Genomic DNA, 23,889 nt, shown 5'->3' with positions numbered 1-23,889 from the left:
GTGTAAAACACCAGAAGTGTTTTGTGAATTTATTACAAAGCTATGCAGAGAAAACCAAGCACAGTTGTCAAACATCACTCAGTCATTCCAAAGAATCAAGAACTTACATATTTTGAGTTTAAACAGTGGTATAGCATCATGAGGAACATTATAAGGCCATGCAATCAAAGTAATGATTGAAGATTCCCTCACAATTAACATGTATTCATATTATATTTTCATACTAACTCATTCAATGCCAGGGATGTATTTTCACATTTTTTAAGAGTTCGGACATTCAATCCTAGTTACTTAAGTATTGATTCATTACTTAAGTATAGGGAAATTAATTCTTTTTTCCTCTTTTAATTGTAGCTCATCAAAGCAAATTTAGAACAGTTGATTGATTTTACTAGTTCGTCACTCCCTTCACCAATTGTGCAATGGAAATGGTTTTATGAGTTTCAAATGAGTGTCATAAAATGGTTTGGGAACAAAATTCTGTTGTGAACATACAGAGAGTCAACGAAGACAGATACTTCAGATAGTGCTGGACTAGAACAATAAATCATGACTTCAATTTGCTCCACAATAACACATTATTAAATCTGCTGTATCCACTGGACCCACCTGTATGTGTTCATGAGAGGAAAAGGAAAATACTATTTGGGTAAAGGCGTTTATTTCTAAGATGTAGTGATGTTGGCGGGCTAACACATACAGTAATTCTAAGAAAAAAAAAAAAACACACAGAGTCCGGCCAGGATGCATATTTTGACGCCACATTTGGATGGAAACGTTGAGATTTTTTTTTTTTTTTGTCTCTCCATTCATCTCATAGGGACTTTTGGCTATGTTTTTTGGGTTCTGGTGTTACCGTGTTAACACGGAATCCAAAGAAAAATAATAGCGAACTGAGGCCGGCCAAGACACATCATTTGCATATTATACAGGTAATTATGTACAGTACAAACAATTTATTTGTGGTAATGCAGTCTTTGGATTAATCTACAAATGCAAACGAGTTGAGACAAATGTAGTGCATGTCAAGCAGTCTGCACATTTCTGTCCTTTCCCACAGGATTGCACCTTTGTCTGATACAATGACTTGGGCTCCTCTTTGAAGTACAGTAGATTAAAGCATTCCCCTTGGGTAGTTTTCTTAACAAAGGTATCAACACAGTGCACTCAACCTAATGCAATATAAACATGAACATCTTCAATGAGGAAGTTCATCAAGCCAGATCGAGCTGACCTTAAGACACAATCTGTTTGAAGGAGCAGACTTTTACCTGCCGGTCAGTCTGCATCTGGTCAGTTGTCGAGTTAACTTTGCTAGTGGCAGTGTGCAGCCCAACATTGTGTTGTTTGTGTCATGGTTAATATATTTTAGTGATTAGTTAATTGAGTAATTCAAACAAATCATGTACAAAAAAACAAACTTTACAGACAGGCTATTCAAACAGCCAAAAGCGTGTCTAGCATTTTCCATTTTTAAAATTTGTCTCAAATTGGGCACTATGAAACATTTAGCCCAAAAGCTGTGCCAAGCAATAGATTTTCACACAAAAGTCTGACAAAAGCAAGAAATAGAATCCAAGTATGCCACATGGTATGCTTGTATCTCCAAAGGCAGGAACACGCATCAATAGCTATCATTTTCTTGTGTTTACTTTTTTAAGGTTGTCAACTATTTTTACAGGTTGGTGTTGATTTTTCTGAGATACAGTATGTTCCACCTGTCGCCTGTCTGTACCTGCCCCCCCCCCAAAAAAAAAAAAAAAAAAAAAAAAAAAAAATATATATATATATATATATATATATATATATATATATATATATATATATATATATATATATATTTTGCCTGGTTTCAAAGGTCTGAGAATATTTTACTTTTGAGAACATGACATTCTGAGGGTTTCGACACTTTCAAATTAGACAAGATCTGCAACTATTGATTCTAAAAAATAATTTATTTGAGGGTTTATTTGATTAGTTGTTGATTAATCTTCACTACTACTTTACGCTATTTACGATTGTTTAGGATGTGACATTGACAAATGAGCCAAGCCATTTGTCAAGTGAAGAGTCATTGGATAAAATAGTAAATACTTGAAGTCAATGCGTGTGTAGCTTTTCTTTCACAGATATAAATGAGTTCAAGTTTAAGTGAGAGCCTTTAGTGCAGTGAGAAAGTCAATAAGCCTCTTCCTGCAGAGACCTGGATTGTCAAATAGTCCTCATGAGGTGATTGTAAAAAGGTTACCAAACATTTTATGAACCTGCAGGCTCCATTCTCTGTGGGCAGAAAGCTTATCATAAAACTAGAGCTGCATTCAAGTATCCAGTTCTTTTCAAATTGCGTAGCCTCCTCAGCTCTCTCTTATTGTTTGGTTTTAAAAAGCAAAATGTCAGACACAATACGACATTGTCAATACAACTTAATATCCTGAATATAAATCAGGAGTGAGACTGATCTATTTCACACATGAACATATTGGAGGGAAATGATTTTGTTTGAAGTATAAAACACATCAAAGCCTGACATTGTACACATCCAAAATGTTATTAATCCAGCGTTACCTCGATTGTGCTTTGCTATGGACCGCTGATTGAAGTGTTTCCTTTAGAGATAGGAACAGCACAAAGACTCTCAAGAGACTCATCTGTGATGTTGCCATTAATGAGGTGTCTTGACTCCCTCTTGTGCTCAAATACAAGCTGCTGGGCTGGTCACCACGAAAGGAGAAAAGCAAACATATTGCATTGGACTTTGGAGTGATAAGTGAGTATGACGCTTATTAAAAATATCCTCAATGTATTTTACACTGTTCCTTCAAACAGTTCTGAACTACACTCAGTAAATTTTGGCTTTTGTTGGGTATAATATTGTACTTGGATTCATACAAATGATGATTGAATCCACTACTATGTTTCGATTCTATTTGTTCATACAATTTTATTCAAAGAATGCAAGGTATTCCAACCAAGCATTCAAAGATGATACAAGAGTTCTGTTCAAGAGCTAAATAAGCATTTCTAAAAATATAGAACCTCTCAAAAAAGTAGAAAATTAATAATGCAACAATAAATAACACAAATTCATCAACTCAAATACGTTTTTGATTGTGCAGAAATCTGCCTTTTGCAACCTTGTTCTCTTGTGTTTTATGCATCTGTATAGTATGACTTTCAGTTTTTGACTTGAACTACTAAAATAAATTACTTTTCCACAATATTCTTTTGTGATACACCTGTAAATACAGTATAATGTGTTATTCCCTCAATAAAATATGTATGTAATTTGGCATCTGCCTCATATTTTTATACTGTATGCATCTGGTGTCCAGAAAGTGCCATATCATAAAAGACAATACTACTACAACTACTACTACTACTACTAGTAATAATAATAATAATAATAATAATAATAATAATAATAATAATAATAATAATAATAATAATAATAATAATAATAATAATAATAATGTGGACTTTATTCAGTATGTGTTTACATTACCTTGTTTTTTATGTGATGATCAATCTTACAGGCAAAATCTAACAATATGCTGCAGGTTTATAAATGTATACAGTGCAGTGAGGGATTTGATTTGTTCACCTGAATATTGTCCTTTTGAGAGAAAAACAGCATCCAAAAAACGTGTTTTGTGTGATTGAAATTCCTCTCAATATATAATGCATAAAAAATACCCCGAAGCAATTTATATCACGCCATTCCTTGAATATTTAATAATATGTTTCTGATGGTTTTGTTTAAATTTATATTTTAAAGTGACTGCAGAATGCATTGAGAAGAGAAAAAAAAAATCTCACCCTTGAAATGTGTAAAACTAGGCTTTATAGATATATTCTGTAGTTCAGCGTTACCAATGTTGACATGGATTGGTTCATTAGAAACACCAGGGATGCTGTAATAAATAAACAAATAAATGAAATAAATATATAGATATACATTCAGATATAGATATGGATATACACACACATTCACACATTTAGTGCATGAGAATAGCCAGGTAAAGTTGTGCATTCAAACAGAGGATGCCTGGATATATGAGCACAATCTTTACTCTTATTTCAAAGTATGCAACACGATTAGTTAAACAAAAAATAACCCAAAAAAATCAGTTGTCGTGAGGTTATACTCCTGATCAGGACAAACACTCTGGCTGGATAATATGGCGTTATTAATATGGCGTTATATTTGTGCCACAATTACGCACGCGCGGAAAAAAAAATTGAGCGGAGAAAATCAAACTGAGCGAGCGAAAACAGATTTTGAGAGCAAGAAAAAAACTATTGAGCGCGTAATGATAAGAGTTTGAGCGCGCGCCGATGGAGTTAGAACACAGAAAAAGAAATTGCTCGCTCAAAATTCCTTTTTGCTCGCTCGCAATAGCATTCTCGCGCTCAACATCTCGCTCTCGCTCGCGATACTCCTCTCTCCCTCGCTCAACATCGCGTTTGCTCAACATCGAGCTCTCGCTCGCTCGAGTCGTCCTCTGCGCTCGCTCAGTTCTGTTCACGCGTTACGTTTGTGCCACAAAACCAGCCAATCAGAGCTTGTTAAAGCACATTGATTGACAGCTTGGTATCCAATGAGATTGCTTGTTGTGTTCACCCGGAACGAGCAAACGAGAGTGCGTCACATCGACGTAGGCGGGAGGGGTGGGCTTATATTATTAAAGTACAAAAACTAACAAGGTATTTCTGTCAAATGATACAATACAGTAATAATAATAATATTAAAAGTAATTCTCCAGCCCAAGTCCGTGTTGACGCACTCTCGTTTGCCCTTTTCGGGTGAACACAGGGCAAACGAGAGTGCGTCAACGGATAGCGTACAAGCAATCTCATTGGATACTAAGCTGTGTCAATCAAAGTGCTTTTACAAGCTCTGATTGGCTGGTTTTGTGGCACAAACGTAACGCGTGAACAGAACTGAGCGAGCTCAGAGGACGAGTCGAGCGAGCGAGAGCTCAATGTTGAGCAAACGCAATGTTGAGCGAGGCAGGGAGGAGTATCGCGAGCGAGAGCGAGATGTTGAGCGAGAGAGGGCTATCCCGAGCGAGCAAAGAGGAATTTTGAGCGAGCAATTTCTTTTTCTGTGTTCAAACTCAATCGGCGCGCGCTCAAACTCTTATCATTACGCGCTCAATAGTTTTTTTCTTGCTCTCAAAATCTGTTTTCGCTCGCTCAGTTTGATTTTCTCCGCTCAATTTTTTTTTCCGCGCGTGCGTAATTGTGGCACAAATATAACGCCATAGGCTAACACTATTGATTGACATTCCTTTGCTCTGAGTACTTGAGTACTTCCGGGTTAATAACCAATGGCTGCAAACTCATAACCATATCACGTGCACGTGTGTGTGTGTGTGTCCTGTGTCTGCAAGTTGTTGGGACCTATTCTGCAGACAAGGTGAGCTTTCAAGTCTGAATTTCCAAAGTTAGCACCCATTTTGGCCTCCCTTTTTTTTTTTACACGATGTAACTAGCATTAAACTTAAACCTTTCTCAGTATGCTCGTTAGAAGTTGCCGTCGCTGCCACGTGAACATTCACTATAACATCGGATGAAGAATGAGCTCAATGTAGATCGTCGTAATGGTGCTGTGTGAATATTGAACTTGATCGCATTTAATAGCTGGCAAATGGTGACTAAAATGGATTTATATTGTCATCCAGCAAAGACTGTCTTCCGGTCTATACTTTGTACTGTCATGTAGGGCTAGTATCATTGGACCAAAGTTTACAGTATATATATAAAATAGCATAGGTCAAGGGAAAGTTAAGGTGTGGGGATTTTCGATATACTGTATAGTAAAAATTGAAGTACAGTTTAAATCGGTTTGTTCAGCTCTGAGTCACATAAACTTTGCAAACAATTTTTGTATTTTCGCTGCATTGATTGATTTATGTTGTCAATTTAGCCTTATGGAACTGTTTGATTGTCTACTTAAGATGGAGTTGCAAATTTAAATAGAACTTCAAATCGTACGATAGAAGGATTTTCTGGGTTAGGCTACACCACATTGAAATGTAAAGCTTTACCAAATAGAAATAGCATCTTGATGATCAAAACATTCTTGTCAGTTATTGTTCTATGCTCTTCTTTTCATACAGCAGCTGGAAGCAGTGCAACATGGGCCGCTTAGATGGAAAAGTGATTGTGTTGTCAGCTGCTGCGCAGGGGATTGGACGTGCTGCTGCAATAGTAATGAGATTTAATAAGTATTTCCTACTGATATGTACTAAATTAATAGTGCAAAATGTTTATTTAATAGGCTGCTGTATGCCAGTCAGCTCTTTCTCGAGTTGACGTGCAGATTGCAACGGTATGCAAGCAACAAATATTAATGTTGTTCCATTATGTGTCATATTGAGCAAACCATTTTTCGTGATAAAATGCCTGTGCAATAACAGAAGATTTGGGGGGGATTGTAAATGACAGTGTAAAAACAAAACAGCAAGTGGTATATGTGTTCCCCAAATTCAATCCAAGATCATTATCATAAAACAAAACACTAAAACTGTTTATTTTAGTATATGGCATCTGTTTTATTGGTTACATGACAGTGCTTTAAGGAAATATGATTCACACCTCTAAATATATATATATATATATATATATATATATATATATATATATATATATATATATTGTGGGGCTATAAATTTAGTCAGAAGCCTCTTCATATCACTGAACAGGGATGTTAACATAGCATTGCAGTAATTCATGCTGGGCAAAGGATCATGAAATTTACTGAGACATTTTCAATGAATGAACGTTCTCATGTAGTGTCCTCTGCCCGCCCCCTCCACACACACACACACACATACACACTCAATTAAAAAAAAGGTCAACGTTTTAGTCCCCTCCCCCCCCCCCCCAACACACACACACTCACAACAAAAAGAGGTCAACTTTTTAAAGTTTTTATTTTCTACAGATATTGTGACAGATTTGTGTTTTAAATTACCAGGCCTTTGCAAAGGAGGGGGCTGTAGTCACTGCAACTGATATAAATGGAGAGAAGCTCAAGGAACTGGATAGTATTCAAGGTAGAGACAATTCGTGATGGTGCAATACTGTCACCTGCTGGTAAAGTACAATGTTGCATTCGTAGAATAGCGATCATTCTTCTGCATATTTTTATGAGATTTGAAGATACATATTATCATTTGTATATCATCATTGCAATTACATGATTTAATCACCCTTATAAAGCAAATTTATTATTTTGTACTTTCTCTTCCTGAGCAGGGATAAGAACAAAGGTGGTGGACGTTACCAAGAAGGACCAAGTGGATGCCTTGGCCAAGGAACATGACCACGTAGATGTCCTGTTTAATGTTGCAGGGTATTTTATCTTATTCCAGTAACACTAAAATTTTCGTGAATTTCCACAAATAGAATGAACAATCTTTTAAGTGATGTCTTTTTTTAACAATATAAATTCTAGGTCCCTCCACTAGTATAAACACAACATTCTGATTAATGTTGCATTTGTGGAACATACATTATTTTGCAAAATACACCCATTTTTGTCTTTCTGAGGGAGCAGGAATTTTACCAGTTACAGTTGCCTAAAAATGACAGCACAGATTCCTGGGGCTCATCGCTGCTCGCCTGTTTTTTGAGTTAGGTCATGGAACAAGCTGAGCTATGATTGGTCGAGCGCTGAGCAACTGTGATGCCAATTTTTTTTAGCACAAGGCAGAAGGGCCGCCCTCTGAGATGACTACAATAAGTGGATTTTGCTGCTTAATTTTCTATGGTGCTTGTTTTTATGAATGGTCACTGGTAAGCTGTAGCTCATCCAACCCCACTTTGCTAGCGTTGCTATTTTTATATATTTGAAAAACTTTGTGTCTTGTACAATGAATAATAATAGCCTAAATACAGCTAGTGCAGCCATCATGCTGTTTACTTACAGTATTTATCCATCTCCCACTTTACTATGTATTGAAAATCCCCACACCTCAAGGTTTAACCTTCCCTTGACCCATGCTAAATCTCCTTAACAAAGGTCATTATGTCACGTTAGAATCTCAATAAGAAGTAACATGCAAGTACACAATATGAACATCTGTGTAGTTTTAAGAATTAAATTTAGTTATGTCATTATGTCACTACAGTGTTGACTCTCATATATTTAGATAAAAATGTAGACATTAATTTATCCGTCCATCCATCCATCCATCCATCCATTTTCTAGAGCTGCTTATCCTCATAAGGGTGGCAGGCTTGCTGGTATCTATCCCAGCTGTCTTTGGGCAGTAAGCGGGGGACACCCTGAACTGGTTGCCTGCCAATTGCAGGGCACACAGACAAACAACCATTCACACAGCCCATCATAACTAAGGACAATTTATTGTAGTATGTCCAATACACCTGCCATGCATGTTTTTGGAGTGTGGGAAGAAGCCCGGAGAGAATGCACGCGGGCTTGGGGAGAACATGCAAAATCCACACAGGAGGGCCAGAGCGAGGTGGATTTCAACTGGGGTCCCTGAACTGTGACACGGACGTGCTAACCGCTGTGTTACATCGTTCATAGATTTGTTCACCATGGCTCCATCTTGGATTGTGAAGAGGCCGACTGGGATTTTACTATGGATGTGAATGTCCGGAGCATGTACCTTATGTGCAGAGCGTTCCTGCCAAAGGTGACCTTTGCCCTCTTCACTAAATGCCTAATCCACTTGATCTAGTTCCATTGCAGCTTTAAATTGACTGACATATGCTTATTTGTTTTGTTGTCACCCTTTGTACACTCAGATAAGCTGTCTCACAGCGCACTTGTGTCATAATGGGCAGTAACTGCTGCACTAATCTGCGTTGATAGACCAAGATGAAATTGGATATATGTCTTTGAAATGACATTAGAAACCCTGTCTATTTCTATTATACTGCATTATTATATAAATTAATTCAATTATCCCAATAAATTGTGTCATTGCAGATGTTGACGAAAAAGTCTGGAAACATCATTAACATGGCTTCTGTTGCATCAAGCATAAAAGGTGAGGCAGACTTCAGAATCACTTGTTTAACAAAAGCTTATTTCAAGGGACATTAAGGAACTGTAGTATGAGCATGTTAATCCTCTTATGCCAGATAACAGCTTTGCGGCCGCGCGCGCGTGTGTGTGACATATGTTTCCTTGACACAGGTGTGGTGAACCGATGTGCGTATAGCACTTCCAAGGCGGCCGTCATTGGCCTCACTAAATCTATAGCCGCTGATTTTATCGAGCAAGGCATTCGCTGTAATTGTGTTTGTCCTGGTAAGTCAGCAACATTCAGTACATACAAAAACATGTCAGTGTCCTGCTACTGTTTTTGGAAAATTGCATTCAATTGAATAACACAAACTATATCAGAGGATAATACTGAAATTTGAGAGGGATAATATTTGAGCCAAAAAATGAATCATATTCAAATTGACATTGTCGAAGGTATTTTTTTCATGAGGTAAAGACTATAATGGGTGGGGGGGGGGGGGGGGGGTGCTGATTTATTTTAGTCTGTAGGTCACCTGTATTGTCTTTGCTTATATATATTTTTTTTTGTCTCAAAACGTTCAGTGCTTAAGAAGTGCAGCCCATGTTTACAAATCATTTTTTCATAAAACTAGTGAAATTAGAAGAAAATGCTAATACATTGTTTTTCAGAATTGTTCAGCCCAAGATCACATGCAAATGGAATTCATCTGGAATGTGCTTTTTGAGGCTCTGTGAGCTATTTTTTATCCCTCAGGTACTGTTGACACTCCTTCACTGAGGGGTAGGATCCAGGCTCAACCTGACCCAGAAAAGGTACTGCCCACCTTATTTATTCTTTTTTGTACTTACAATATTAGTCTGGTGTGGATCCATGTATGACCTCTTTCTCTAGGCTTACAAGGATTTCATGGCAAGACAGAAAACAGGCAGGATGTGCACAGCTGAAGAGGTGGCGTTTCTGTGTGTCTATCTGGCTTCAGATGAGGTGAGTATACAAGGGTTTTTGGCTGTTCATGGCCAATTTGAGAGGCTTTTATTGCCAAAACACTCCTCTGTTACTACATGCAATTTATGCTATCCATGACAAATTTCTCTGAATAGAATCTGTGCTTGGCAAACCATCCAGCGGAAGGCCTGCTACTACCCCTACCGATGAAATGATAAAACTTGGCGGAAGTATTCATACAAAGTCAAGGGAATCTGTAGCCAAAAGACCTTGATTAAGAACTTTTTTTTGAAAGTGATAAATGTTGACTAGTACCGATTTCGGGGAGCTGAGCATCATAATGTTGGAGTTGTTTTTGACGTCACAGTATTCTTCCTTAAACATTTTACCCAGCCAAAGTTGTCGAACTAAGTGTTTTCATTCTCTGAATCCGTCCTTCAGATAGGCTTCTCCTGAACACCTGATTTAGGACGTTTGCATTTTCATCATTGTTGGTAATAGCACGCCGTCGCCGCTACATGTTTGGTCAAGAACTGATTCTGTTTTGAGAAACCTGCTATTGATAGCAATTTGTACTATTGAAGCAGTATGATGGCCGTAAAGCGTCTCAAACTGGGGGCAGTTTTAAAACACTGCTCCACTATTTTTAGTGAGCCATGGGCAAGGAAATTCAATGCTTACAATAAATGCAAAATGCCCGACAGTGATCAATGATTTGAAATACAGTAGATAAAAAGGGAAGTCTATGCAGACTTTTGGGATACCTTTTGACAAGTATGTTGTTGTATTTGGCTTTGATGAAATTATGCAGGTGTAACTAATGTGTCTTGTGTGCTCCTCTACAGTCTGCTTATGTGACTGGCACAGAGCACATCATCGATGGAGGTTGGAGGCTTTGAGAAGTATTACGCAAGCTATGTCCTACTTGTAATAGATGCTACTTTAAGATTGGTGGATTCCATGATGTTATCGCTTCTGATTACCGGCATTTTGTGAGAGGAAATCGTTGCAAGTTTGCATTGTCAAATTACGTATGAATTTAATTACGTACTTACACCTACTATTCACATAATGAACACTAAAGGCTCTTGATAAAATATTCCGACTCTCCAGTGAGTCTCTTCCTGCTTCTGCAATGTCTGAAATTGTGATGAATTTAACAAGAATGGTAGGAGGCACTTCCATTTGCCTGGGAAATAAGTCTACAATGTTCACTCCCTCACTGGCGCAAACCCCCTACATACTTGCGCCCATCTACAAAAATACCAAAGGAAAAAAAAAAAACACCACCCGTGCGCACAGTGGGACTACACTTTGTTCTCGACTTGTCCTGGGCATGATAATAGGGCCCAACGTTTATTGGTGTCAATGTGATTCATATTCTAATATAATAAACGCTTTTTAAATATATCTTCAAAATGTGTATACTTCACCTGCCCCCTCCCAAGCCTACACCAATACCACTCTGCAGAGACTGAACATCACTAATCCCTCTTATTACCATTCCCCTCCTGGCCAACCTGACAGAAACGCTGCCAATGCCAGTCCAGTTCCAAAGCTGGCAATGTGTATGGTGTGAGGTAAGTGTTTTTTTGGTTTTTAATTTTCCCATTTCTACATTCAATTGCTATTTAATAATCTAGAAACACTGGGGAGTCAAGATGATGCCAGGTAATTTCTCGTACGGCCTCTTTTATCGGAAAGGTGGTTCTGTCATTGACTTTAAACGCACTAAACACAAACCTTATTCAAAGAGTGTAGTAGTTGGCTGGAAAATTGGCTTGAATCGTGCATGTTTAATCTTGATGTGTGTCGGGCACATGGATTTATTACTGTATTTCCAAACGTGCTTGATAGTTTCGTGACAAACTAAAACGGCAATCGGGCGTCGCTGTTGGTAAAACCGCGCCGCAAGTCTACTGCTACAATGTTGACACGCTTATAACAAACTGTAGAAATCGAGTCGCTATAACTGGAGCGCGGCGGTGTCCGAATCTGGGTCTTGGCACGTTGTCAAGCCAGAGGCGAGTGGATTCACGCGAGTTGTGGAATGACGCGAAGCTAACCCGTTACCGAAGTTCTACGCCCTTATCGATGACGTAGCAATTGTTACCCATTCATGTGAAGACAGACCCTCCCCGATCTAGCCAAGTTAGCTAGCTGTTAGCATAAGACATGTATACTGAGGAGCCGCGTGGGAGCGACTTTGGCAGAAATATCCACGTTCACCTACTTCGACTGCTTGTCGCGCCATATGGCCAAGGATGTAAGCATCGATTAGTGTGGTCTGTTGACAATATTGGATTAACCAACTGCTGTTGCCAGTGCCATCAGGTAGTGGTTGACAAAACATTGTAGTATGTGATGTTTGAGCGCAGATTGCATTACCTCAGTGCGTACTCATTTTTCTCATGTTTAATATTTTTAATGCAGCTTTACCATCAGAATTACAATGATGAAGTGGACCTGCATAAAAAAAGCCAATTAGTTTTCCTAAATGTGATTAAACACGACTTGGCATTGCTGTTTTTTTCTGCTTTCTTGGAATTCTAGGCATCGGTGGATACATACAAGTGAAAGTGCTGGAAGTGTCCCATCTATGGCCAACAGCTCCTCCCCTCAATTGAATGTTCTGTGAAAGAAAAGTGGACCAGATATTCTGTAGATAAGCACCATGGAGGATACCCGGTCCAAACCTGCCACCCCGGAGCCCAGTCCTGCACCAAGTCCTGCACCCAGTCCTGCTCCTAGTCCTGCACCCAGTCCGCTTATGGACAGAATTCCGTTGCCATCGGGAAACCATGTGGAGGTAATCTTAACTTCTACTTCTTATCATTAACCAAAATGTGTAATTCAACAAACTTTAATCTCAGCCAATTAAGTTACAGTATATGTTGTACTAACATGTTCAGTTTGTTCATTTTCTTTTGCTTTTTATTATTATTTTTTTTGCAACATTTCTCCCAAAAGTCAAGCTACCATACTTTTGCGTAGCACTGTAAAACTACAATATAACACAGCATGCATTTCTGACAAGGTTTCAACAGCCTAAGACAAAACATCATTGTTTCCCGACAAGAACAATCAAATAGATGGGAATAACCAGTTTTTATTATTGATTAAAGGTGCACACAAATGCCAATCTAAGATTAGTCCTGTGTTGTGGAGCATAAAGCCGAATGTAGACGATGCTGCAGTAGTATGCTACAATTTCCACTTTGCTCCAACTGCCTGCATTCTTGCTGCCCTCAGCTTTTTTGATCTATAACCTTGCAACATCTAGGAAGGTAAATTCTTAATGCTCTCATGGTTTCCATAGTTTTTCTCTGTACTATTTAGATGTGGAAACAGACCTAACCAAACCATGGAAGAAAAGAACCACATGTACTCTGCTGTAGAAAAGCATATTTATGGTCTAATTAGACCTTTACTATAATCTGAAAAAGTGAAACATTTTACCCCATGCGCTGTCTCTTTCCAGCACCTTAATGTGAACCAGATCCAGGTAGTGGTACGGCGTTGTTCCAGTCCAAATGTCACAGAGGAAACAACCTATTTTCTCCCTCGCCACCCTGTGGTGGATGCTGGCACCAACACGGAACCACCACTTGTTTGCTGCCCATTGCTTCACAGATTTTGCCCTTGTCCCCCAAGAGGCCTTGTAGCTTCTGTCATCACAAAAGGTAAGTCCAGAACAGAATCCCTTTAGACGTATCCCAAGTTTTCATTACGTCAATGATAATTTTTACACACACACACACACACACACACACAGAGTGTTGGGAGTTATGCGTTACAGTAATTACATTACTTTTGAAATGCATTACTTTTTGCAGTAGCACGGTAGTGTAATATATTACACACAAAAAATAGTAATATTGTACTTGATACAAATGAGAGTAATGTAATGCATTACTATGCATTTTTAGCCTGAAAGTAGTGTTGCAACATCGGAGGAGAAAAGTCCGGGGCAAAATTTTTACTTGCTGTTGTTACTAGCTACTACAGCTGAGATTATTGTACCAGCAGCAGACGACAGGTTGAATATTGATAATATGTACACTAGATGGACATATGCCCAATACTTACAGTTCTTCAGCGATAAAGATAAGAATATAATATTTAGGTGCACTTTGTGCGCAACACCTAAAGAGCTGTCCACTTTGCGACATAGGACCAGAAATTTGACAAACGATCTAGAGCGGTGCCATAGTAACATGAACTTAGCAAAAGGGAAAGGAAAACCCTCGCTTGAGGTTTTCCACTTCCAGCTCAAGAGGTTAGAAGTGTGTCGTACATAGAAGATAAAAGCTGCAGCTTCCCACAGTGAATTCACCAGCATTTCAAAACCTTTTTTGCAAGATCCCTGTCTCAACTAGCAATAATCACAAGAGAAGCTAACGCTAATGTTCACTGTAAAATTCTTATTAATAATAGTCAATAAATAGTTCTGGTTAATGTGTATGAAGATGATAGATGATGAAGATGCTTGAAGCTAACGTCAGCCCCACTGAAACCATCTGTTTTTGAAACATCTGTCCCTAACCTAGCCGACAGAACTTGAATTTTAATACAATATTAACACTGAAATTGTGAAATGGACTGTTTTTGCCTCCGGCACAAACAATGCATCACTATGCTGTGAAGCTAAGTGATAAAGAGATTAAAATACAAAAAAAAAAACAAAATAAAAAGATGTATGTTCTTTTTAAATATACAATATAGATTCAATGATTTGTATTGGTTTTAGGCTTAAGCAAATCTTTCATTGGCTGTGTAACGAGCGTAATGCTACATTTAGAATGGCAAATCCATATTTCCAGGTATTGTGGTGAGAGTAATATAAAAGTAATGCAATAGCAGTGTAATGCATTACATTTCAAATACAGTAAAAATGTTATGTTACTAATTACTTTGAAATGACAGGAATAAATAATATATTGTATGTTTCATTACTCAGTTGTCCTGTTTCCTCCCCAGTCCTCTTGGCCGCAGTGCTTTTTGGAGTGGTATGGTCCGTCACAGAGGATGAATGCCTTCCAGGTGGTAACCTGTTTGGCATTACGGTGCTTTTCATCTGTGCAGTCATTGGTGGAAAACTGGTGGCTCTGATCCGGCTGCCCAGACTTCCACCATTCCCTCCACTTCTTGGTAGGACATCAAACATCTTATGAAAAAAAACAAAACAAGAGTTGTGCATCGTATATATAACATTTAACATTTTTAATCTATGAAGTCAAAAACATTATTTTCTTACTATGAGATGTCATATTAAAAATAAAAAAAAGTCTGATGCTTTATAATGCTAGGTTGAACACAATACTTTATGGTATTTATGCCTTTGTATATCAGAAACAGATGTTTTAGATTATCTAATGGAATACATTTTTTGGATATCTATTATACTGTTTTTTGGTAGTACAGTATATTAGTTGTTACTAATGTTTGCATGTTTTAAACAGGAAATAAAACATAACATTTAAGATTTGATGGAATTTACAATGTCATTGTTGAACCTCTTTTATCCGAGACTGAAACTATGTGCACTTGAACACCATGGGAGGACCAAATGATTACCAATATCCTCTTTCTTTTCCAGGTATGCTGCTCATGGGTTTCACACTGAGAAATATACCAGTAATAACAGACGGTGTGTACATTAACTTCAAGTGGTCCGCCTCCCTCAGGAACATTGCGTTGGCGGTCATCCTAGCCAGAGCTGGTCTTGGTTTGGATCCCTTGGTAAGTTTTTTTTTGTTGTTTTTTTTACTTTAGTCTTTTAACATTGATTAGGACTCAGAAATAAAGAGGTTTTCATGTTTTGGTATGTAAACGCTAAATCTGGCATGTGGGTTAAACTTGTACGTTTTATGAAGTCTTTTTTTTTTTTTCCACAAACATTCTAACTTAAAATTTTCTACTAAAAGTTCCAGTTCATATTTCTTTTTGTCTTTTATTGTATGATGGACATTTTACAGTTTGATTAGGAACATCAATAAATAAGATCCATCAGGATAGACATTTATTCATTTGCAAATGAAATTCATAATTTCAGTCATCTCCGCAACTCAGGGCAAAACATTAATGATGTGAAATGATATGATATACCTTTTTACACATTGCTTAAAATTGCGAGTATAGGAATGATATTGAACATGTCATCCATACAAGTGTTCTTCTCTTTTTCTGTACAGAAATAAATTGTGTAATATAACCGTTTGGAATGTGTGTTTTGCCAGGCTCTGAGGAAGCTGAAGTCTGTGTGTTTGCGTGTGGCAGTTGGGCCATGCATCATTGAGGCATGTACCTTAGCTTTGGTCTCCCACTTCCTCATGGGTTTGCCCTGGGTGTGGGGATTCATCCTTGGGTAAATATCTCCCCCCTCTTTGAAACAGCTCAGCTCAAAATGGTCAAACGTACAGTACGCATCCATTCAGTGGGGCTTTCTCTTTCACTTTGCAGCTTTGTGCTCGGTGCTGTGTCTCCAGCAGTGGTGGTCCCCTCCATGTTGCTACTGCAGAAGGACGGTTATGGCTTGGAGCAGGGCATCCCAACAGTGTTAATGGCAGCGGGCAGCTTTGACGACATTCTCGCCATAACAGGGTTCACGACATGCTTGGGCATAGCTTTTGCTACAGGTAAATGGGGCTGGAATAAACAAACTTTTAACGTATTAGCTCAGGTCAACACTGAGATGCAGGATTAAATATACATATATGCCAGTAGTGCTTGCAATTCTAAAATGTTTTCCCTTAAAATTTGTATTTTAATTTTCATTTTACTGCATGAGTGTAGGTAACTGATAGCTTTCAGCGTATTCCAGTTTATAAGTTAACACATTCTGATAATGTTGTTCAATGCTTTACAAGAAAACTCATAAATTGAAGACCCTTCGAGAGCTTTCTAAAACAGTAGTTCCCAACCTTTTCTGTCTTGTGTACCCTCGCACCTTTTTTGTCATATGAAGAGGACCATTTCATTCATATATGTTGATGAGTCTCCAAAGGAAGAACATAACACAGCAGCTAATCAAATGAAAATCATTTTATTTCATCACCTTAATTTGACATTTAGTTCTCAGGCATTATCTTCTTCAATATAAATATAAAAAATGTTGCTCATAAAATCAAAAAAGTCATAAAAGTCAAATACATTTATCACATATAAACTCAAAACTTGCCTTTGTCATATACAGTATGTCTCATAATCATCCTGGAAATTAATTATTAAATGTTTCCATGTGCCTTCTGCAGTATACTTTCACGTCCTGAGGCAATGCTTACCGACGAAAAAACAAAACAAAACATGAAAAGTCCACAGAAATACATATAACCATATAACCAAGTAAAAAAAAAAAGATGATGACATTCAGTTTGACAATAGAACTATTTAGTAGATATTCATACTCTTGTCATTGCTTTTTAGACCAAGAATAAATTTCTTATTCTTAAAACACATAAAGAACAAGCTTTATTTCTGTCAAAAAATATATTATTTCTTGGAAATCTTGCTTTTTCTTGTAGGTTCCACATGGTACAACATCTTGAGAGGTGTGCTGGAGGTGGCCGGTGGCTTGCTTGCTGGCATCCTTCTTGGCTTCCTTATCCAGTACTTTCCCAGTCTTGACCAGGTAGGCATTAAGCACCTTGCAACGTCATTACACGCTGAGTAAGTGTTTCTCCATTTGTCGACGCAGCTAGTTTAACCACCTTGGTATTGACCCCAGGCTACATTTTAACCATGTAAATAAGCCATGCATTTTTCCACCATTACTTTTCTGACATCTTTTCTGTTTAAAAACATGCTTGTCTTTAGTAAAATACTGTACAGGTGACACATTATAATCATCAGGTTATTAAAAGTATGTGTTTATTTTTATGAATGATACTCTCCCCTGCAGTGCAATTTTGGAAACACTCCACCTTAAAACTGATCGGCCAAAACGGTGTGTAAAACACTTGCTGGTTTTTGTCATTCTAGAAACACTTGGTGATGAAGCGATCCTTCTTGGTGCTTGGCCTGTCTGTCTTTGCTGTGTTTGGCAGCGGTGTGGCTGGATTTCCTGGCTCTGGTGGCCTCTGCACTTTGGTGCTGGCATTTCTTGCTGGTCTCGGATGGGGTACGGAGAAGGTATTCATATTCAAAGTTTTTAGCATTTTATAATATGCGTGCCAGAGGAAACCGGAATTAACCGCATGTTTTGTGCTCCTGTTAAGGCACGCGTGGAGGAAGTGGTGGGCTGGGCATGGGATGTTTTTCAGCCACTTCTGTTTGGCCTAATCGGAGCGGAGATAAGAGTGTCAGAGTTGGAGGGACACACAGTTGGTAAGAATCACCCAATAATCCTCACAAGGATGCTAACAATTCTTGAAAATGTGGCATGGTCATTGTGATTATACATATTTATATATTTTTTTGCTTGTAATATTTGTGTTCTATTAATTGTTTGGGTCCAGACATATTTGGAATAGATATTTTATAATAACACTATTGAATCTTTTATCCTCCCAATATTCCATCAAGTGGATACAAGTATTCATCTTTTAGACTGGGCAAGTTTTGTGTTTGACGGCCCCTACTGGTGAAAAATTGAACATAAGCAGATGATAGAGACTCCAGTGCTTTTTTGGGAGTTTTTCCCTTGTTTAAAAAAAAATTCTAATACTGTCCTTACTGAAAACTTGCTTTCTAAATCATTGTTTTTAAGCACACAAATAGCATCAGCCATTCAGTCATGAGGTTGGGCACTAAACATCACTAAACAAACAATTGGAAACTAAACAATCATGTGATTAATATGAATATCTTTATGTATCCAAGACATTTAATTAAAATTAGGCATTTTTTTGTATTTGTTGGTTCAGTTATTTTCTCTCAACTGTTATAAAAACAAGTATTTTGTATATGATCATATTTGATACTAATTTTGATTGTACCGTCCTGGAAAAGATTAAAAATTGTTATCAAACATAATGTGCCACAGTTGTAAATGCAGTACGTTTTGTCGTGCAGGTCTGGGTATAGCTTCTCTGCTCATCGCCCTACTGGTCCGTCTTCTTTTCACCTACGTTTGTGTGTTGTTTGCTGGCTTTAACATTCGAGAAAAACTGTTTATTGCTCTAGCTTGGATGCCCAAAGCCACAGTGCAGGTATTCTAAAATAAAAAATAAAAACAATTCTGACATTTGACGCTTGCTACACGAGGCATCACAGAGGTAAACTGTTATTTTTCAACCACCAGGCAGCTATTGGCTCCACAGCTTTGGACATGGCCAGGACAAGGCAAGACAAGCAGATGCAGAAGTATGGCATGGATGTGCTTACTGTGGCTGTGCTTTCCATTCTCCTGACGGCGCCGATCGGGGCCCTTGTCATAGGACTGTGTGGACCATGCCTACTGCAGAAACCAAAGAACTCAGCCTGTGGTGAGCGAGTCAAACCGAATTTATCAGCTTTTTTCTTAGGTAGGTAACATATCTGCATATTTACCAACATAACCCAGCTCAGATTTCACCACCCAGCCTCATAGTTGTAGTGAGTAAGTGTAACAGGAATGTAGCTTGGCCATCCTTTCAACAATTGCAGCAATGTCACTGTATTAGACTAGTCTTTATTCAGAAAATGGCCTACCTACTAGTGTTTTGGGACCAAAATAAACATCTGTTGAGTAATTCATGCCTTTTTGATAACGTGTTATAATGGTTTTAAGGTGCGTTAGCATGGTTGCAAAGCACGACATGAATCTCCTCAACCGGAGGTTTGGCAAGGGTCTGCCGAATCAGACCTTTTTAACTGCACAGGATTTTTATTCTAGCACAAAACCAGTGACAAAGTGATTTGTTCTGCGAAAAATGCGCGAGTGGTAAGCCAAAATCAAAACGGTAATGATGAAATTATAGAGCTTAAAAGGAACTTTAAATTTGTGCCAAAAGTGGTGCTAATTAAACGTAACTTTTCAAAGTTTTCTGGGTAAATGTTGCATGATATATATTACTTCAAACGCTACACATTACCTGCTCTGTACAGCTATCACAGAATTCACTCACTATCTGGGGTTTTCTGTAACACACTTGAGAAGTAGAAAAGGTATCACAGAAAAAGGCTGTTAAGTGATGACTGTGCTCCTTTCTGCACCTCCTCCAGGCACTGCAGCAGGCAGCGATGAGGACAATGAAACGCCAGTCACCTATGAAAGTACTCTGTAATATCACCACTCTCAAATCAGGGATGTACAAATTATCTTTTTATTTTACATTTGAGGGTATTTGTCTGCAACTACTGTACCACAATCAGATTGTCATGGAACTCCTCACTATTGACGTCTACCGGTATTTCATTATTTATTCTCTAGGGAACATTCAACTCAACAAGTTTTAATTTGAAACAAAATAACTGCAATGACTGACATGTCTGATATGTCAACACTCCTTTAGCCACCAAGTGGCTCGTTTTGACTTGCTTTCTCCTAACAGCTCCTGCTGTTCTCTTTCCCGCAGGAGCACGGATGCGAATGACTGTGTATATATATATATATATATATATATATATATATATATATAGCCACTGGTGATTTCCAAGCCTCAAATGACCCACATCTGAGCGCATGAATGGTCTCACAGTGTACGAGAGGTACTTCCAATTCAGAGTTGAATTGTTCATTATAAAAGAATGAAATTGTTTCTTTTTTTTTTTTTTTTAAAGACCATGATTGTTGCTATTTGTTAAAATAAGGGAATCTGACGTTTGGTAATACCGTACTAATACTTGCAACAAATAGCCTCTTGTTTGTTACTAAATTTAAACTTTTTTTTTTTTTTTTTAACATCAGCATATGTGTGTGTGACACTAAGTACCGGTACAGTTTTTTTTTTAAATCAAAATGTGTAAAACCTCAGGAAAATGTACTGTATATAACATAGTTAAATGTTCCCCAGTTTAAAATTGAAGCTGAATCGTATTCACTCATAGAAACTTATTAGTCATTTGGTCACTATTACTTTCATTTGTTACAAAGGCATGGTATGTAATTTAAGGAGTTTTAAGATGTTCAATTATTTAAATTGTGTGCTAAAAAGTTTTGTGTGCAGTATTAGAGTATTTATGAAATATATATGGAAGAGAATTAGTTTTTTACGAAATATTCTTTAATAAAGTTTTTTTTTCCCCCAAGTTGAATCTTTTGCTCAGTTCTGTGGACTAACAGTTACCATAGTATATGAACCAAGTTTGCACAAACTTGCTCATTCAGTAAACAGTGTGTCCAAACCTTTGATTGGAACTGTATTATTGAACTAGCATTTAGTTCAAAACATTGCTGCGCCAATATACATGTATGTTGCATAGAGAACCAATTAATTCAAACCATGCTCCAGGATACCAGGTAATATTAAACATTTATACAAAAACAAGGGTAGGTATGAATTACTCCAGAAGGAAATATTGTATTTACAGTCATTGTTATGTTATAGTGCATTAAAAAAAAAAACAGGCTAAAAACAATGTTTCGGTTATTCACATGAACCTCAACAGGGCTTGGTAAAATTATACAGCAACGCTGATATAAATGGATTGTGCAATGGTTAGAAATGCCCGAGTAAACTTATCGGGTGTATCAGAAAGGATGCAAGGAGTCTCCAATGTATTAAACTTGAGTATTACATATGGCAATAGTTTGTAATAATGTAGATAGACACAATGAAGGAAAGAAAGGCTAAATTTGACACCTTGTAATACATTATATGTCTGATAGAGGAAAATTGCCCTGTGGGGTTTATATTGAATAAAAGCTATAATACACTCAAAGTAGTCACAATGACATATGGAGGCCGTCGGAGAAACTACTGTAAAATCAAATTTACAGATATCACAAAAAAGGGCAGACCAGTCCTTTATCAACACATCAGGACTCCTTCAGATGACTGCATGACAATGTTTCTTACCTGCACATGCAAATAAAAAAAAACAGTTACTGAGAGTAAATAAATGTAATGTAAATACTAGGGGAGAGGGGAATCTCCCAATAAGTGACCCATTATAGGATCTTCTTCTTGAGTATGAGTGGTCCCACGTTGTCTCCAGTTAGCTCGTTGTGCTTTAAGTGTGACTTGTCACAAACAGGAAACTAAAAAAGAGGAAATGTGTCCGTGTTAGTGGCTAGCTGCCTATTCTCCTAGCTGAGGTTTAAAACCTATATAAAGATGATGTAAACATAAAACATTATGATGACTCCCAGCAATCCATCTAGCCAACCAGGGATTTTCTATAAATCTTATCCCAACTATAGCATTTTAACTGACGTTGCGGTCAAAACGTAGCAAGCAAAAACAGTGGGAGCTGAACCCAATAAACTGTCAGTCACTACTATGGTGACATATTCCATGTAAATTGTAAGGAAAAAACATCTACATTTCCTGCCAAGAAAAACTAACTTACGGTTTTGGAGCGCCAACAGCGGCAGTAGCACACATTTGCACTGTTAAGGTCCTCAATGTCTATCTCATTGACCACTTTGGGGTTCTCTTTCTGAATCTTCAGGTTGATCAGGCTGTCTCTCTGCTTCTTCTTCTTGGGAAAGAAGGGCCGAATGGTCATGTAGCCAAGCAGAGCCAAGATGCCCAGCAGTGGCAGTAACCGCAGCCATTCGGACACTATGGGCACAGTACACAATTGATACAACGGCATTTACTTATAACCTGTATTCCTAATGTGGCGATAGTGCAGTATGCCACTTTTGAATAATCTACAAAACAGCAAGGTCAAATGCCACAGCGAACATGGAAATGTTGGGAGTGTCCACTCTACAGTCTAAACAATAGTAGATTTTCATGCCAAAGCCAACGTTTTCATTTCTTTACGGAAATGTATGAGAGAGAACCGCACCGACGGTGCACAGCAATGATACTCGCTTAGAAGTAAGTCAAGTAATGCAGGTATCGTAATGGCTAATTGTAAGGAAAGCACCCCTCAATACATAAACTACCTTTTTAAAAATGCCGTTCTACAAAAATGTATTGGAGACGTAATCTTAGTTAATTGGAAATGCATACTTCACGTCACACTTATAAGACTTTAATTCATTCATGTAGCTGCAAAATAGTGACAATGCTATGAATGAATAGTTCTCTATACAGTCGTGAAATATTTCCCCTTGCTTGCAAAGTAACCGACTTGTTGGACTTGTTCGTATGTCTAAATGCGGTGAAGGTTAAGCGCTTGGAGCTAAAAAGTGTCTCTATTAGTCAAGAAGTCATCACGCATAGCATTCAAAAGAGTACTGTATTACAGCTATTGTTTACTTGCCTGTTAACCTTACAAATCCGCCGATCGTATCCGGAAGAGGAAGCTTCTTCAGATAAGCTGGAAGCTGCACTTTTATTATCCTCGAAATCGTTTCTAAAACCATCTTGAAATGCTCAGTGCAGCAGATTCCGAGTTTACGCTTAGTTTACGACGCGCTTCTTTTCGCTCTACCGGTACGTGACACTTATACTACGGAATCTATGAGGATCTGAAAAGAGCGTAATTACCGTCGTGAATACGCCAAGAGCGACCCGTGCAACCAATCGTCACAAGAGGAGTTGGTGTATTTTGATTGGATATCAGTATGAGGGCGGTGCTGGGAGGTTAAGTCATGAACTCGGAAATTTTGATTTTCAGTACTTGAAAAAAATTAGACACGTTTGGTAGCGTTGGCGGTGTTGACGGAGATACTGGTTTGAAGGATCAGAACCAATTCTGTGGAACTTGTCTTGTTTACCAAAATCTGTATCTTATATAGAATATAGATTAAAATTAAATACATTATGAACACATAATTTTAAACATCTACATTTATTTGTGAAAAGTTTTTGAACATTTATTTGTGATACTTTTGATTTAGTTATTCAATTATCCATCCATATTTTTAACTCTAAGCTCGTCCTCATTTTTGTCACCT

General features: G+C 37.9%; 3 protein-coding genes across 8 annotated transcripts; 2 read left to right on the top strand and 1 right to left on the bottom strand.

Moving 5' to 3' along the window:
* The first annotated feature begins 4,979 nt into the window (after positions 1-4,979).
* Positions 4,980-11,363, top strand: bdh2 (3-hydroxybutyrate dehydrogenase 2). Its single transcript, XM_088418733.1, has 10 exons — positions 4,980-5,419; positions 6,123-6,213; positions 6,983-7,061; positions 7,264-7,360; positions 8,561-8,669; positions 8,966-9,026; positions 9,176-9,289; positions 9,762-9,820; positions 9,900-9,992; positions 10,799-11,363. Exons 2-10 carry the CDS (start codon positions 6,142-6,144, stop codon positions 10,850-10,852), a joined length of 738 nt encoding a protein of 245 aa, XP_088274859.1. The 5' UTR covers positions 4,980-5,419; positions 6,123-6,141; the 3' UTR covers positions 10,853-11,363.
* A 95-nt stretch (positions 11,364-11,458) lies between these two features.
* LOC148421154 (sodium/hydrogen exchanger 9B2) lies at positions 11,459-21,128 on the top strand. 6 transcript variants are annotated; one of them, XR_015866075.1, is made up of 14 exons: positions 11,459-12,219; positions 12,507-12,762; positions 13,435-13,636; positions 14,934-15,104; positions 15,553-15,695; positions 16,193-16,320; positions 16,416-16,591; positions 17,477-17,583; positions 17,934-18,083; positions 18,170-18,278; positions 18,966-19,000; positions 19,077-19,102; positions 19,195-19,378; positions 20,097-21,128. XR_015866075.1 is itself a non-coding variant. In XM_088418730.1 (13 exons), exons 2-13 carry the CDS (start codon positions 12,628-12,630, stop codon positions 20,156-20,158), a joined length of 1,743 nt encoding a protein of 580 aa, XP_088274856.1. In that variant the 5' UTR covers positions 11,459-11,533; positions 12,507-12,627; the 3' UTR covers positions 20,159-21,128. The 6 variants fall into 6 exon arrangements, 4 of the variants coding, with proteins under 4 accessions (XP_088274856.1, XP_088274857.1, XP_088274854.1 ...); XR_015866076.1 differs by having other exon boundaries at positions 19,195-19,417; positions 20,097-20,172; XM_088418730.1 differs by having other exon boundaries at positions 11,459-11,533; positions 18,966-19,102; positions 19,195-19,417.
* cisd2 (CDGSH iron sulfur domain 2) lies at positions 20,175-23,498 on the bottom strand. The gene is made up of 3 exons (XM_088418734.1): positions 23,253-23,498; positions 22,386-22,600; positions 20,175-22,074 (listed from the first exon to the last, which is right to left on the bottom strand). The coding sequence occupies exons 1-3, from the start codon at positions 23,353-23,355 to the stop codon at positions 21,985-21,987; spliced, it is 408 nt and encodes a 135-aa protein (XP_088274860.1). The 5' UTR covers positions 23,356-23,498; the 3' UTR covers positions 20,175-21,984.
* Positions 23,499-23,889: the final 391 nt, after the last annotated feature.

Source organism: Hippichthys cyanospilos, chromosome 7 (genome assembly GCF_059441005.1).
Source record: "Hippichthys cyanospilos isolate Australia breed blue-spotted pipefish chromosome 7, RoL_Hcya_1.0, whole genome shotgun sequence".
NCBI lineage: Eukaryota > Metazoa > Chordata > Actinopteri > Syngnathiformes > Syngnathidae > Hippichthys > Hippichthys cyanospilos.
This window is presented reverse-complemented; position numbering and strand designations above follow the sequence as displayed.